This window comes from Hypanus sabinus, chromosome 1 (genome assembly GCF_030144855.1).
Source record: "Hypanus sabinus isolate sHypSab1 chromosome 1, sHypSab1.hap1, whole genome shotgun sequence".
Taxonomy (NCBI): domain Eukaryota; kingdom Metazoa; phylum Chordata; class Chondrichthyes; order Myliobatiformes; family Dasyatidae; genus Hypanus; species Hypanus sabinus.
Genome location: NC_082706.1, coordinates 145,774,180 through 145,791,558, shown reverse-complemented (window position 1 = coordinate 145,791,558; position 17,379 = coordinate 145,774,180). Strand labels below are relative to the sequence as shown.

Sequence of the window (17,379 nt, the reverse complement as noted above, 5' to 3'; positions counted from 1 at the left end):
TAAATCAGAACTCAGCAGCAACTGCAACACTCACTCTTTTTATAGTTATGCTTCCCACATCATAAAAACAGTTCCTACAGATCTCAGTGAAAGACTTTAAGACTGAATCCTGATGTTACACATAAGCATACTCATACACATACAAGAATAGGAAAAACAAGGGCATGGGCAGGTCTACAGAGAGAGAAGTCTCAAACAAGAAAGATTTTAATTAAGAAAACACCTCTAGGTTAGAAAGGAGGCAATTTTAGCGCCTGATTTTCACTGAAGAATGCAGCACCAGACCTCATAGTCAGTAGCCTTGACCCAGAAATGAACAGAAGACAGAGGCCTGAGAGGGGGTGCCCTTGACGTTAAAGCTGCAGCTGACCGAGTACAGCATCAAGTATGAAACTGAACTCAAATGGCATCAAGGGGTAAACATTCCACTAAATAGAGCTATGGCTTGCACAGTGGAAAATGGATATAGTTGTTGGAGGTAAATCGCCCCAACATCACTGCAGGAGTTTCTCAGGGTAGTGTCCTGAGTCCAGCCATCTGAGCTGCTTCCGTCAGAGATTACAGGTGAGGAAACATGCCAGTGTTTGTACCATGTTCCATCACATTTGTAGATCCCCAGAAATAGAAGCAGCACCTAACTGTATGCAGCAACATCCAGGCAATATTCATAGAATTGCCTGAAAAGCTGCTGAACTGCCATTAAGGCATAACAGTCCTCTCAATGCCCTAAAGAGAAATATGTCTGTATTGGCTGGCTACGATTACATTGCAATGCCCTTCAATAACTTCCTTTGGTAAATATTTAGACATGCATGGATGGGCTAGAACAACCAAATTGAGAAAAACAGGAAGCAGCCTTGCTTTCAAGGAACACAGTCTTTGACAAGCAAAGACAGAGACTCAGGTACAGAGAATCACACTCAGTGCTAACAATGGTAGACAAAGTACAGATAAAAGAGTAGCTAAAAATGACAAACCTGGAGAAGAGTCATCTTTCCATTTAGAGTCAGAGTCACAGAAACAGTCCCATCAGCCCATCCAGTGCACAGCAACCTAATCTTCTACCTGGTCCCACTTACCTGTACTCAGACCATATCCTTCCAAAACCCTCTCATCCTTCTACTTATCCAAATTTCCATTAAATATTACAGTTGAACTCGCATCTACTCAATCCAGAGAGACAGGTTCTTCCACACCTGCACAACACTCGGGGGAGGGAAGAAATTTCTCCTGGGAGTCTCCTTGAATGCTTCATCCTTAATCAATGATCTCTAGTTCGAGTCTCACCCAAACTGAAGGGGAAAAGCCTACATACATTCACCCTATTTAGATTCATAATTTTGTATACCTCAGAAAGATTTCCTCTCATCTCCTGCACTCAGAGGATAAAGTCTTAATGTATTCTTGGGGTCTACATCCATCAATCCCTCCTATTACATTTGGGAAAATCAGCCTTAAAAGTTCTTATACATTAACTGCAAAGCCTAACCAGGTCTGGAAAAATAAAATTTGCCGAAAAAACTAAATCTAGCCAAGAAAAAAAGCACACAAAAGGGTCAAAACACTAGGCAATGATAGAGATCTAGAAGATTATATGGCTAGCAGGATGGAGCTTAAGAATGAAATTATGAGAGCCAGAAGGGGCCATAAGAAGGCCTTGGCGAGCAGGGTTAAGGAAAACCCCAAGACATTCTACAAATATGTGAAGAGCAAGAGGATAACATGGGAGAGAATAGGATCAATCAAGTGTAACAGTGGAAAAGTGTTTGTGGAACTGGAGGAGATAGCAGAGGTACTTACTGAATACTTTGCTTCAGTATTCACTACAGAAAAGGATCTTGGTGATTGTAGGGATGACTTGCAGCGGATTAAAAAGCTTGTGCATATAGACATTAAGAAAGGGGATGTGCTGGAGCTTTTGGAAAGCATCAAGTTGGATAAGTCTCCAGGACTGGATGAGATGTACCCCAGGCTACTGTGGGGGGGGGGGGGGCGAGGGATTGCTGACATTGCTGAGCCTCTGGCGATGATCTTTGCATCATCAATGGGGATGGGAGAAGTTCCAGAGGATTGGAGGGTTGCAGATGGTATTCCCTTATTCAAGAAAGGGAATAGAGATAGCCCAGGAAATTATAGACCAGTGAGTCTTACTTCAGTGGTTGGTAAATTGATGGAGAAGATCAAAGGCAGGTCATGCTTTACAAGCCTGATTGAATTTTTTGAGGATATGACTAAAAACCCTTGATGAACGTAGAGCAGTAGATATAGTGTTTATGGATTTCAGCAATGCATTTGATAAGGTGCCCCATGCAAGGGTTCTTGAGAAAGTAAGGAGACATGGGATCCTTGCTTTGTGGTTCCAGAATTGGCTTGTCCACAGAAGGAAAAAAGTGGTTGTAGACGAGTCCATATTCTGGATGGAGGTCAGTGATCATTGGTGTGCCTCAGGGATCTGTTCTGGGATCCCTTCTCTTCATGATTTTTATAAATGACCTGGATGAGGAAGTGGTAGGATGGGTTAGTAGATTTGCTGATGAAACAAAGGTTGGGGGTGTTGTGAATAGTATGGAGGGCTGTCAGAGGTTACAGTGCAACATTGATAGGATGTAAAACTGGGCTGAGAAGTGGCAGATGGAGTTCAACCCAGATAAGTGTGAGGTGGTTTATTTTGATAGGTCAAATATGATGGCAGAATATAGTATTAATGGTAAGACTCTTGGCAGTGTGGAAGATCAGAGGGATCTTGTGGTTCGAGTCCATAGGACATTCAAAGCTGCTGCCCAGGTTGACTGTGGTTAAGTAAGCATACATTGCTTCGGCCTTCATTAACCTTGGGATTGAGTTTAAGAGCTGAGAGGTAATGTTGCAGCTATATAGAGCCCTGGTCAGGTCCCACTTGCAGTACTGTGCTCAGTCCTGGTCACCTCACTACAGGAAGGATGTGGAAACTATAGAGAGGGTGCAGAGGAGATTCACAAGGATGTTGCCTGGATTGGGGAGCATGACTTAAGAGAATAGGTTGAGTGAACACTGTCTTTTCTCCTTGGAGTGGCAGAAGATGCAAAGAGACCTGATAGAGGTGTATAAGATGATAAAGAGGCATTGATCGTGTGAATAACCAGAGGCTTTTTCCCAGGGCTGAAATTGTTAGCACAAGAGGGCATAGTTTTAAGGTGCTTGGAAATAGGTACAGAGGAGATGTCAGGGGTAAGTCTTTTCACACAGAGAGTGGTGAGTGTGTGGAATGGACTGCCAGCAATGGTGGTGGAGGTGGATAGAAATAGGGTCTTTTAAGAGACACGGGATAGGTACATGGAGGTTAGAAAATTAGAGGGCTATGGGTAACCCTAGGTAATTTCTAAAGTAAGATTATGAATGGCACAGCATTGTGGGCCAAAGGACCTGTATTGTGCTGTAGGTTTTCTATGTTTATATGTTTCTAAGGCAGTGGGTGCAAAAAGCAACAGCATACAAGCTAGAAGCACAGGGTCAGCTTTGTTAAGCGTTAGCTAGTATTTTGACAGGATGTAACTGAAGGTTAGAGTTTCAGAGGGACAGAGTTTCATTTAAAACTGGTTGAATTTTGGTCAAGTAGACGAGGCACTGTTCACTCCTGGTATAAACTACATGAGCTGAAGACCACACAATTTTTCCTGTCCCTTGCTATATCCACATCACTCGCAAAAGAACTGCGTACAGGAGCTTTGTGTTGAGACCAATCCCCTCCTACTTTTTACTACTTCTCCCCCATGTTCCACACTATAATCAGCCTCATAACAATCACCAGCATTTCAACAGCAAGGTCTTGCAGGATGAAAGAATATTTCTCACAGCCCACCCCTCACAGACTGTCATATGAGACAAAGTTAAACTCCCTACTTTGTGAATGAATAAATGGTGACCTGACAGCTCCATTTTGTGCTTCACTATCACTTTACGTGCAGGTCATTAACAAACTGCCTCAAAGTTCAAAATAAGTTTATTATCAAAGTATGTATATGTTACCATATACTACCTGGAGATTCAATTTCTTGCAGGCATTTACAGGAGAATAAAAAAATACAATAATATTTATGAAAAATTATACATAAACAAAGTCTGGTAACCAATAGCAAAAGATGACAAATTGTCCAAATAAGAAAAAAAAATACTGAGAATATGAGCAGTAAAGTCCTTGAAAGTGAGCATGTAGATTGTGGAACTAAGTCTGCTTATGTACTTTCAGTATTAATCCCCTGTTGTGATGCCAGAAGCTGCGATTTTTTCTGATAGGCCCAGTAGTGCACACATTGAACATGGAACAACCCAAAACACAGCTCAGACAAAACGGTGGAGGAACCCAACAGTTCAGGCAACATCTACAGAGGGCCTCAGTTACCGTTTCCACACTCTCCTCCTCCATCTGCCTATCAGTTCCAGATCTTATCCCACCCCTTTTTCCCACGACTTCATATTGGCCATCTCCCCCTTCTCTCTCAGTCCAGATGAACTCAAAAGATCCTGCCCATTTTAAACCCAAGGATGCTGCTCAATTCACCGAGTTCCTCCAGCTTTTATCATGTAGCTGCTCAGTCTCATGTCTCCATGACACAGCTCCCCTGAAGTTGTCGCGCGTACATGACCAGCGTAACTCCCAACTCCACTGAATGAACACACTACCTAAGTGTAAGTTATACCAGCTCTACTTGTTCCTGTTCACTTTTCCTTCCTGCCAGTTCACTAATATTGATACCAGTACTCAGGCCACATGGAACATCTCGTTATTCATTCACCCAGTAATCCAACATGAAGATGCTTGAACTGAAGTGGTGATAAGCATCTGCCCTCAGATGCGCTCTGGTTCCATCACTGGCTTGAGGTCAGTAAATCAGTACTACAACTTGCGTTTATATACTGCATGGCCAACAACCCTAATTGTCAGGTAGGGCAGCAGGAAAATATATAAAGTATATAGAAATAAAAGATAAATAAAGAGTAAAAGAGAGGCAAGAGTGGACATAAAACAGCTGGAAAATGACAGTGGAGAGGTAGTAATGGGGAAAAACTGGATCTTGTTTACTTGGATTTTCAGAAGGCTTTTGACAAGGAGCAGCATATGAGATAGCTAAACAAGGTAAAACACAAAAGAAAACACTAGCATGGATAGAAGGTTAAAAGGGGTCTTCTCTGTTTGCCTGCTGGTGACTGGTGATGCTCTGCAGGAGTCAGTGTTGGGTCCATTACTTTCTGATTATATATTAATGACTGGATGATGCAACTGATATTTGTGACCAAATTTGTCTATGCTACAGTGATAGATGGAGGTAAAGGTAGTAAAGATAGGTAAACATAGAAAGGTAGGTAAACAGAAAAGCACAGCACAGTACAGGCTCCTTGGCCATGATATTGTGCTGACAAAATTTACTCCAGGATCAATCTAATGCTTCTCTCCCATATAGACCTCCATTTTTCTTTCATCCACATGCTTATCTAAGAGCCTCTAAAAAGTTCCTGATGTAACTCACTCTACCACCACTTTTTGCAGTATGTTCCACAGAGCCACCACTCTCTATGTAAAACATCCCCCTATAGTTTCCTCCAATCCCCTTAAAAATTATGCCTTCTTATATTTGCTACTGTTGCCCTGGGGAAAGGTAGTGCTGGCTGTCCACTCATTCTAAGCCTCTTATCATCGTATGCATTTTTATCAAGTCATCTCTCTTCCTCTTCCAAAGGGTAAAGCCCTAGCTCGCTCAGCCTTTCCTCATAAGACATACTCTCTAATCCAGGCAGCATCCTGGTAAATTTCTTCTGAACCCTCTCTAAAGCTTCCACATCCTTCCGAAAATGAGGCAACCAGATCTGAACACAGTATTACAAGTGTGATTTAAGAGCTTTATAGAGCTGCACATTTTTTCAGGGCTCTTGGACTCAATCCCACCAATAAAGACTAACAAATCATAAACCTTCTAAAGCACCCTGTCGACTTGTGCAGCAACTCTGAAGGATCTATGGATGTAGACCCCAAGATCTGTCTGTTCACTCTGCTGAGAATCCTACCATTAAACCTGTCCTCTGCCTTTAAGTTCAAACTTTCAAAGTGTACCACTTGACACTTCTCCAGAGTAGACTCCAATAGCCACCTCACAGCCGAGCTCTGCATCCTGTCAATGTCCCATTGGAACATATGGCAACTTTCTAAACTTTGGGTCCCATATCTAAGAAAGGATGTTCTAATATTGGAAAGGGTCAAGAGGAGGTTTACAATATTGGTCCTTGGATGATAGGGTTAATGTATGGGAAGCATTTGATGGCTCTGGGCCTGTATTCACTGGAGTTCAGAAGATTGAGGGGAATCTCAATGAAACCTACTGAATATTGAAAGGTCTATATAGACTAGATGTGGAGAGGATGTTTCCAATATTGGCAGAGTCTTGGACCAAAGGGCACAACCTCAAAATAGAAGGACATCCCTTTGGAACAAAGATGAGGAATTTCTTTTGCCAGAGTGTGGTGAATCTGTAGAATTCATTGCCACAGATGGCTGTGGAGGTCAAGTCATTGGGCATATTTAAAAGAAGTTGATCGTTCTTGATTAGTAAGGGTGTCAACGATTATGGGGAGAATGCAGGGGAAAGTGGTTGAAAGAGATAATAAATCAGCCAAGATGGAATGGTGGAGCAGACTTAATGTGCTGAGGGGCCCAATTTCTGCCCCTATGTCTTATTGTCTTCTGGTTATGAGGAGAAGGCAAGAGAATGGAGTTGAGAGAGAAAATAGATCAGCCATGATTAAATAACAGAGCCAATGGCCCAAATAGTCAAATTCTGCTCCTTTGCCTTCTGGACTAAAACTCCACTCACCTGAACAGAACACTAATCCCTCAATCACAAACAACTGCCACCTCACTGGGTGACCTGTTCCAACTAAGCCTCAGCTAGAAAGCAGCAAGCAGTGAAAGGTCTAAACCAGCCATTCTCAACGGGGGGCATATGGCCCCTTTGGGGGCCCTGGCACATTTGAAGGGGGCCACCGACTGAAAACTGTGAGAAGGGGAGCCCCAAGTATTTATGGTAACTGAACTGAAAAAACACCCAAGCAGCAACCTTCACTGGAGTCAATAGTTTCCCTCCTATTTATAATATCTTTCCAACACACTGTTTGAATTTGGTAAATTCATTGCTTAAGCTCCTCCCACACAACCTCACTTCAGAGTCAGTTGCGAATCAGAGTGCACCAGGTCAACGTATTCAATCAAGGGTTCTCTCATCCATTATCGCCACACTTCATTCTCCAAAGATCAGCGTGTCTTGCTAGACCTTTTTTAGCCTAGTAACTTTATAGTATACGTGTTTGGATATATTAGTTGGTTGAGAGCGATTCAGGAACAGAATTGATATCGCAACAAGAGATGACCCCCAACTGTGTTTGTCTAATTTGGAGCCCGATATCATGAAACTTGCAGAAAAGCACCAAGCTCAAGGATCGCATTAGGCCCAATAGATGTTTAATTTCATACAGTCTTTTTTTTAAGTTTTGTCCAGTATGTTGGAATGTTCAAATTTTTTTGATGTTCAATAATAAATGATTTTCTGTCTATCTATTTGTGTTGTATCCCTGTTTGAAAGGGGTCCCTGGAACCTGAGAAGAGCTCCTAAGGGGGGCCATGGCCAAAAAATGGTTTTGAATCACTGATCTAAAGGGATAAATGTAACTGGAACTCCAGCTTTGATGAATGGAAAAAGTTATTTTAGAAAAGAAAGTGCATAAATGTTTAAAAAATGCTTTACTAGAACAGTGAAGGAAACAACAGCAGCTCAAACCCTCCCATCAGGAAGATTATAAAATTCTCATACAACTGGAGCAACTGTTGAATGCTGGGAAAGAAATCAGGTTCTGCTCCTGCAGGAGAACACTGCTCAGATGTGTCATGCTTCAACTCCTCCCTTCACCTTCAGCTACTGACTCACAAATAATCCTGTAATTTAGACTGCAAGGTCACACCCAGGCTTTCGATGTTGCAAAGGTTAATCAAGCAACCTTAACCTTTCCAATCGACTCATTATAACATTCCTGCCCTGCGTTGATAACAGTTCAATAGACAGCCAGCACCACAGGTAACTACCATACTTTCATTTTGAAGATAAACCTATCCTGGGTTAACATCCATAGTTTCTTAAAGCAAGCAGCATGCTGAAACTCAGGCAACACAGTGTTGATTCCCCAAACCTCTTTAACTCCACACCAGTTAATGGCACAGTGTTCAGGAAGGATTTCTATGACACAACACATTAAGTTTATTAGTACAGAGCTACCCTATTTCAACATTGTTAGTTGATGCTTGGTTAATACATCTCCCAATAATTGATTCATTTCATTGCTTAAATCCAGCCCCATACAACAAACACCATCTTTGCCAAAATCTCCCCAAAGATTGTTGCTATTCTTTGCTGACCCCAGGTTGTGTGACACATTTAGAAACCAGTTTACCTTCCAATGATGGCACTTCACCTCTGACCCTCGCTCCAACAACAGTGAGAGACTCACTACTCCTACATTGGCCCTCAGTTAAGGAAGTCCAGCCATTGTTCTGTCTCTCTGATTGTAATTGATCAGTTTTCTGTGGTTCTTTGAAGCCAAAAAAGTGCTTTTTGCGAAAGTGGGCAGTCAGGATCTTCCACCAGCTGCTTTGCTCAGAGTTTGCTTTTGGGGAATTTGCAGAATTCCCTCTGCCAGGTAAAGGTGGTGTCTGCTCCGGCCAATTCTTGCTTTCCTCGTGCTTTTGCGACTCACAGGCGTGGGGCAGCGGTCTTTGTGGAAAAGAGTCTCCAACACTCTGTGTTCTGACCCTGCTGCCCTCGGGCTCCTTTGTCTCGGGCACCCTCTTCAGCCGGAAACTCAAGCTTCTCCTCAGTGATTTGAATAATACCTTGGAATTTTGGGTCTTGAGATCTGTTGCTGTCTCTTTTGCACCTCCAGTTTTCGCAGATGAGCCTGCCCGTCTCTGACTGGACCATCGATAGCCTGTTCGTAGGAAACGGCCACTATCAGACCTGGTGACCCTGTTGGTCTGCGGAGTTTCAACAGCAGCTGCAGACTTGGCCTCGCCTTGTGAAGAAGTTTTGTATGTCTCAAGGAAACTCATACTGAGAGGTCTATGTAACTCCTTCCTGCCAGCACGTACAGATACTGCTGCTTCACCATCCTGCGACGAAAGTTCCCTTTCAGACTGTGACTCGAGATCAATCCCTCTTGCTCCGTATAGTCCTGCTGATTCCAGCTCTAGCTGTAATCCAATCCTGTCCCCTGGGACACAGATGCTCCTGGGACGTCTTGATCTGTTACCAAAAGATCCCGGCAGGGTAGCCACCATCGGTTTCCTGGAGAATCCAACCGCGTCACAGGGGTCGGCCTCCTTCCGGATACAAGCCGCCCGGCCCTCAGTCAGTCTCTTCAGTTTAACCTGTAAAGCCCCGGTAATATTTACCTGTTCAGTCACTGCAGGCTCAGCCCGTTCACCAGCTGGGTGGCAGCAGGCACACTTGTTTGCAGTCAGCTTGCACTGCGCTTGCAACATCCTCCCGTGCCCCAGTGAACAGCCCTGCACCTCCAGCTCTGTCCTCAGAGGCAGGACCACACAATCAGCTCAGCCTCACATCAGTGGACCTTGCACACTTCCCCCCTGCGATCCCCACCACGCTTGGCACCAGCCTCTGCCCGTCAGGAGCTGCCACATTCGGGGCCCGTCAAGCAGCACCAGCATCTTCTACTCTCAGCAGAGTCGCTGGGTGCTGCTGTCTTCTCGCTTGAAGGAGAACATTCTTCTCTGCTTGAGTCACCTCAGAATCAGCAGCCAACCAGCTTTAATAACAATCCACACAGGGAGGGTCAGCAAGCTCTCACTGAACAGCAGCTACCAGAACACAGGTCCGCCAGGATGGGTCTCACACCTTAAGAGTATGCAGTGGTCAGCTCAGATCGTCTCAACAGCAAAAGACTCAGGGCCCTGCGCTGAAGTTTCTTTCCTCAGTGCAGCAGTCCGCAATGCTGCTACGATCTTGCGGCTGAAAGTCTCTTGTTGTAACTTGCACTGAGAACTGTGACATGTCAGCTCCTTCTGCCTCAGACCTGGACGTAATTAGTTCAGAAATACTCTCTCACACACTGCTCCTGCATGCCTGTACCTTGCACTTCATCTGTCAACAGAGGGAGAGGGAGAGAGATGAGAGTGGGAAAACATGGAGTGGATCTACTTAAATCCCAGTGCCTGTTAGGTTAGATTAGCTTTATTTGACACGTACATTGAAACAGTGTGAAATGTGTCACCTGCATCAATGACTAACACAGTCCGAGGAAGTGCTGGGGTAGGTCACTTTCAGTGCCGACATATCATGCCCACAACTGACTAATCCTTACTAACCCATGTCTTTGGAACATGGGAGGAAACTACAGCCCCCAGAGAAAGCCCACATGGTCACAGGGAGAATGTACAGACAGACACCTTACAGACAGTGGCAGAATTGAACCCAGGCCATCGATGCTAACTGTTATGCTACCATACTGCCCTTTCTCATCCACTGCAGAGAACAAAAGACAGCGCAGTGAGGTCAGGGCAAAAACATCAGCTCACTGGTGACAGAACAAGCAGCAGGAGAAAATCCTGATAACCAGGTAATAAACAGAAAGTGCTGGAATCTTCTGCCGTCAGGCAAGGAATCGAGTTAACAGGTCAGATTAATGTCTCTTCATTGAGTTAATGTCTGCTTCCAGAGAAGCTACCTGACCAGTATCTGTTTTTATTTCATACTTCCAACATTGGCTGACTTTTGATTTTCAATACCTGGCAACATGGGGCTGTGCCTCAACAGACTGTTAATTTCACCTGCCCTGGCCTCCAGTGCCAGGCTCAGACTTGAAACCAGGCAGGAGAACCCCTGGTTCTGTACTGCCTACACCTGGGGATCTCAGGACACAGAGTGGCTAAGACGCAAAATCCAATGCCTGCAAAGGTGGTAGCAATATTCCCTACAGACGCACTTTCAAGGTCTCTTTCCAACTCATGTTCGGATTATTATTTTTATTTGCATAGTTTTTTTTCACATTGATTATTCATCAGTGTTGTCTGTTTATGCATAGTTCTCATAAAATTCTATTGCGTTTTTTCCTGTCAATGCCTACAAGAAAATGAATCTCAAGGTAGAATATGGTATATATGTCCATCTGATAATAAATTTACTTTGAACTCAGGAATTCCAAAGGGGGATCTTACAGAATATGAAGGGCAATTAAATACAAGCATAAAGTAAGATTGATCTCGAGGGACCAAGCACAGACACAATGAATCACATTTCCTCTGTAACTGTATTAATAATCTATGGGGGAGCACAGTTGACAAAAAGCGCCACAATGTCAGTTGCTCCTTGACACATTAAGTCTGCCCCATTTGGCAGGAGTAAAAATCCAATATTAGAAAACAAGAAGGTTCTACTCAGTATCTGAGACCAACATTTGTCCCACTGCTACATCAATAAAACAAGACCATCTGGTCATCATCCCATTGCTGTTTGTGAGACCTACTGTCTCAATTCATTTCTCCCACATCAGAAGTGCTTTGGATGTGACTTCATCTGAACTGCATGTGAAGTGCTTTGGAATGTTGGGCCGTGAAATGAGCAGTGGAAATGCGAGCTCACTTAGACAATGAAATGCAGAACCTGGGATGGAAATCAAAGGAGGCAAAATGTAATTCCTCACAATTCACTGAGCAATCCAGGAAATTCGCCCAGTGACCCAACCTTGTCCAAGGAATTTTAAACAGAATTACCTGACTTACAACCATACAGTGAACAAGCAAGGTGAGAATGTAAGCTACAAATACATTGTACAAGTACACAGCTTGCTGAAAGTGGCATCATAGGTAGACAGTGTGAAGAATAAAGCATTTAGAAAGCTGGCCTTTAACAGTTAGAGCACATAGAAACAGAGAAAATAGGTGCAGGAGTAGGCTATTCGGCCCTTTGAGCCTGCACCGCCATTCAGTATGATCATGGCTGATCATCCAACTCAGAACCCTGTACCTCCTTTCTCTCCATACCCCCGATCCCTTTAGCCACAAGGGCCATATCTAACTTCCTCTTAAATACAGCCAATGAACCGGCCTCAACTGGTTCCTGTGGCAGAGAATTCCATAGATTCACCACTCTCTGTGTGAAGAAGTTTGTCCTCATCTCGGTCCTAAAAGGCTTCCCCTTTATCCTTAAACTGTGACCCCCTCGTTCTGGACTCCCCCAACATCGGAAACAATCTTCCTGCATCAAGCCTGTCCAATCCCTTTAGAATTTTATGTGTTTCAATAAGATCCCCCCTCAATCTTCTAAATTCCAGTGAGTATAAGCCTAGCCGATCCAGTCTTTCTTCATATGAAAGTCCTGCCGTCCCAGGAATCAATCTTTGTATTCCCTCTATGGCAAGAATTTCTTTCCTCAGATTAGGGGACCAAAACTGCACACAATAGCATGGAGTATACGAGGTGGAACATTATGTTGCAGTTTTAAAGATGATGGTGAGATGACACCTAAAGTATTGTGTACAGTTTCAGCTGCCCTGCTATAGGAAATACATCATTAAACTGGTAAGACATGCAAAGATATACAAGGATGCTACATGTATATAAGTGCCTGAGCCAACAGGAAAGGTTGATCAGAGATTACTTTATTGCTGATTGAGAGGCGGCCTTAGATGTTTATAAAATCATGAGGAATATTAACACAGTCCTTTTTCAGGGAACGGCAACTACAAACAAGAAGGAATAGGTTTAAGGTGAGAAGTGAAAGATTTGAAAAGGAGTTGAAGGGCAACTTCTTCATGCAGAGGGTGATGTGTATATGGAATAGACTGCTGGAGGCAGGCAAAATAGCAACATTTAAAAGACATTTGGATAAGAGGGATGTAAGGCCATCAGACAAACTGCAGAAAGTATTAGGCCATCCGTCCATTGAGTCTGCTCTGCCATTTCATCATGGCTGATCCCAGATCCCATTCAACCACACACACCTGCCCTCTCATCATATCCCTTGATGCCCAAAACAACTTCTGCTTTAAATATACCCACAGATACGGCCTCCACCAAAGTCTGTGGTAAAGCATTCAACAAATTCACCACTCTTTGGCTTAAACAAAAATCCTTCCTACCTCTGTTTTAAAAGGTCGCACCTCAATTTTGAGGCTGTGCCCTCTAATTCTGGATATCCCACCAGAGGAAACATTCCCTCCACATCCACCTTATATTTTCAATGTTCAGTAGGTTTCAATGAGATCCCCCAACATTCTTCTAAATTCCAGTGACTACTGATCCAAAACTGCCAAACACTCCTCATATGTTAACCCCTTCATTCCAGGAATCATCCTCATGAACATCCTCTGGACTCTCTCCAATGACAACTCATCCTTTCTGAGATAAAGGGCCCAAAACTGTTAACAATACTCCAAGTGTGGCCTGACTAGTGTATTATAAAGCCTCAGCATTATCTCCTTGTTTTTATATTCTATTCCCCTTGAAATAAGTACCAACTTTGCATTTGCCTTCTTTACCACAAACTCAACATATGATTTAACCTTCTGGAAGTCTTGCATGAGGACTCCTTATGTCCATTTGCATCTCTGATGTTTGAATTTTCTACTCATTTAGATAACAGTCTGCACTATTATTCCTTTTACCAAAATGCATTATTAAACGTTTCCCAACAATATATTCCATCCAACAACACACACACAAAATGCTGGTAGAACACAGCAGGCCAGGCAGTATCGATCCACCATGTTTTTGCCCATTCTTCCAATGTGCCCGAGTCCTGCTGCAATCGTATTGCTTCTTCAGCATTACCTGCCCCTCCACCTGTCTTCATATCATCCACAAACTTTGCCACAAAGCTATCAACTCCATTATCCAACTCACTGACAAACAATGTGAAAGGTAGCAGTCCCAATATTGACCCATGAGGAACACCACTAGTCACTGGCAACCAAACAGAAAAGACCCCCTTTATTCCCACTTGCTGCCTCCTGTCCGTCAGCATTTCTGCTATCAATGCCAATATCTTTCCTGTAATGCCATCGGATTTTATCTTGTTATCTTCTGAAGATCTAAGTAAATGACATCCACTGCCTCTCCAAGTATCCCAAAACCGTGGCATTACTAATAGACTTTCCCAACCACTAATAAGCTGACTGGCCTATAATTTCCTTTCTTTTGCCTTCCTTCTTCTTAAAGAGTGGGCTGACATTTGCAATCTTCCAGTCCTCCGGGACCATGTCAGTATCAAGTGATTCTTGAAAGATCATGACCAATGCATCTGTTATCTCTTCTTCTAGGACTTTCCCCTCCCTTTGGAATAGCAATGGCACTCACTCTTGCTCCAACACTCATGAACCTCTGGGATACAGCTAGTGTGTTCCACAGTAAAGACGAAAACAAAGTACTTAATAAATTCACCTGTCATTTCCTTGTCCTCACCAGCATTATTTTCCAGTGGTCCAGTATCAACTTTCACCTCCTCTTTACTCTTTATATAACCGAAAAAAACTTACAGTATTCTGCTTTATATTATTGGCTAGTTTGCCCTTGTATTTCAGTTTTACCTTTCTTAAAGCCTTTTTTTAGTTGTCTTTTGTTAGATTTTAAAACTTCCCCAATTATCCAACTTCCAACTCACATTTGCTACCGTATATGTCCTTTCCTTAGCTTTTATGTAGAGCATAATTTCCCTTGTCAGCCACAGTTGCCTAGCCCTGCCATTTGAGAACTTCTTCTGTGGGGCCTTGTGAACTATACCCAGAAACTTCAGGCACCTCTGTTCTGCCATCATTCTTCATAGTCTGATGGAAACAAAGCCACTCTATTTTAAAGACAGTACTACATAGATTGATACTTGAACTACAGAATGATAGGTTACTTGGGAAGGCAAGAATCTGAGTTGAGGTTATAATCAGATTGAGCACAATCTTATTGAGCTGTCAAGTTGGTTTGAAGGGGCAGCTGCTCTGAATCCAAGTTTGTACTAACCCTTGGATATTCACTGTTGATCCTGCCACTTCCTGCACTATAACTTCCTGTTCTTTTCCAAAATAACAAACCTGCGTTACAAACTTCATCTATGCTCTGGGCTAGAACGCCACCTAAGTATCTCCCTCTCTAACCAGTGTACTGGTAGACATTAAGAAAGCTAGAGAGAAAAACAAAAGTTCCTGGACAAGAGCTGTGGTTCACTAAGCCATTCAGCTACTCCAAGAACACAATGGGGAAACCAGCAGGTAGAGATAACAACACACACAAAATGCTGGTGGAACACAGCAGGCCAGGCAGCATCTATAAGGAGAAGCACAGTCGACGTTTCAGGCCGAGACCCTTTGTCAGGACACACACACAAAATGCTGGTGGAACACAGCAGGACAGGCAGCATCTATAAGGAGAAGCAATGTCGACGTTTCGGGCCGATACCCTTCATCAGGACTGCAAACATGAGGAAATCTGCAGATGCTGGAAATTCAAACAACACACACAAAATGCTGGTGAAACACAGCAGGCCAGGCAGCATCTATAGGAGAAGCACTGTCGACGTTTCAGACCGAGACCCTTCGTCAGGACTGACAGGTAGAGATAATCTCAGTCCCAAACACCATAGATTCTGCAGATTCTGGAAATCCAGAGTAACACGCACAAACTGCTGAAGGAGCTCAGTAGGTCAGGCTGCATCTATGGAAAAGAATAAAGAGTCAGCAGTTTGGGCCAAGACCCTTCATCAGGCTGGGGGAAAAAGCCAGAATGAGAAGGTAAGGGGAGAGGGAAGAGTACAAGCTAGAAGGTGATAGGTAAAGCTAGATCAGGGGGATGGTTGGTGAGTGGAGGAGAGAGGATGAAGTGAGAAGCTGGGAGGTGATAAGGTGGAAAAGGTAAAGGGCTAAAGAAGAAGAAATTGTGATAGGAGAAGGGAATGGAACAAGAGAGAAAGGGAAGGAGCAGGGGCATCAGAGAGAGGTTCTGATCCATCGCTCTGTCCACAACAAGCAGGATTCCTCGTGGCCAACCATTTTAATTCCACTGTCCATTCACATTTGGGCATGTCAGCCCTTTGCCTCCTCTGCTGCCACTTTCAGGTTCTGCCTGGGTAATCTCCATGCTGAAAGCATGAATATCAATTTTTCTAACTTTAGTAATTTCTCCCCCCTCTGTCTTCTCTCTTTTTCTATTCCCCGTTTTGGCTCCCTTCTTACCTCTTTTCTTCTTCTTGCCTACCTATTATGTCTCTGTAATGCCCCTCCTCCTTGCCTTTCTTTCATGGTCTGCTCTCCTCTCTTATCTGATTCTTTCACCTTTAACCCTTTACCTTTTCCACCTATCAACTACCAGCTTCTCACCTCACCCCATTCACCCCCTTTACCCACCTACCTTCTCCCTTACTGGTTTGATCTCTCACCTTCTAGCTTGTACTCCTTCCTCTCTCCCACCCCCCACTACCTTATTCTGGTTTCTTCCTCCTTTTTTTTCCCATCCTATTGAAGAGCCTTGGCCTGAAAATCAACTTGTTATTCCTTTCTACAGATACTCGAGTGTCTCCAAAATTTTGTGTGATTACCTCAGTTCCCCCACCCCCACCCCGTTCATGCCCAGCCAGGTGAGAAGGGTGACTTTCATTCACCCGGGGTACTCAATGTGTGAGCCCAATAACAACGTGCAAGTTCAGAGCAGAAATCAGCCAGCTGGCTCCTCAAGCCTGCTTAACAATTCAATAAGATCCTGTATATTGTCATCTCAACTCTGCATTGCTGTTAGTAAACTATTAACCTGTTGTTTATCAAGCATCTGTCTGGGCTCCTGGTGACCTCTAGTGATCAGAACCTGAACTGCACTCACAGGCAATAACCTGAACAGCAACACCGCTGTAGCAGTTGGTCCCTGCTGCATCAGCGGGAAAATGGAGGCACTTATTCATTAAGTGCAAGTAATTCCAGGGCTGGAACATTATCAATTTCAGTCTCAAGTCTGGAATAACTTAGACTTGGGAGCAGCAGTGACAACCTGGAGCCTCACCTTTGGACATCAAGGGTCTCGGCCTGAAACGTTAACAGCGCTTCTCCCTACAGATGCTGCCTGGTCTGCTGTGTTCCACCAGCATTTTGTGTGTGCTACAGCGAAATGTGCTGTTTGCAATAACGGCCAACATAGTGTGAGGATAGGGACAGTCCGTGTCACTATGCTTCGGATGCCAACAAAGCTTGCCCACAACGTACTAGCTCTAACCAGTACACCTTTCTGGAATATGGGATGAAACCTTAGCACCCAGAGGAAACCAATGTAGTCACAGAGCAAACATACAAACTGCTTACAGACAGCAATGGAAATTG

The 17,379-nt window shown here is 43.7% G+C and overlaps 1 protein-coding gene across 4 annotated transcripts in view; it reads right to left on the bottom strand.

Moving 5' to 3' along the window:
• LOC132398629 (arf-GAP with GTPase, ANK repeat and PH domain-containing protein 3-like) overlaps window positions 1-17,379 on the bottom strand; it is a 501,357-nt gene that overhangs the window by 252,199 nt on the left and 231,779 nt on the right. Inside the window, exon 1 of one of the 4 annotated variants that reach the window (XR_009513730.1) lies at window positions 8,470-10,168. The exons of 1 other annotated variant lie outside the window; for it this stretch is intronic. Coding sequence is in view for 2 of the 3 variants with exons in the window: in XM_059978321.1 (XP_059834304.1) it covers window positions 8,470-9,556 (1,087 nt within the window). In the remaining variant the exon portion in view is untranslated. Of the gene's footprint in view, window positions 1-8,469; window positions 10,171-17,379 lie in introns of those variants that run through there. 2 more of the 4 variants (XM_059978321.1, XM_059978344.1) reach the window with 2 other exon arrangements.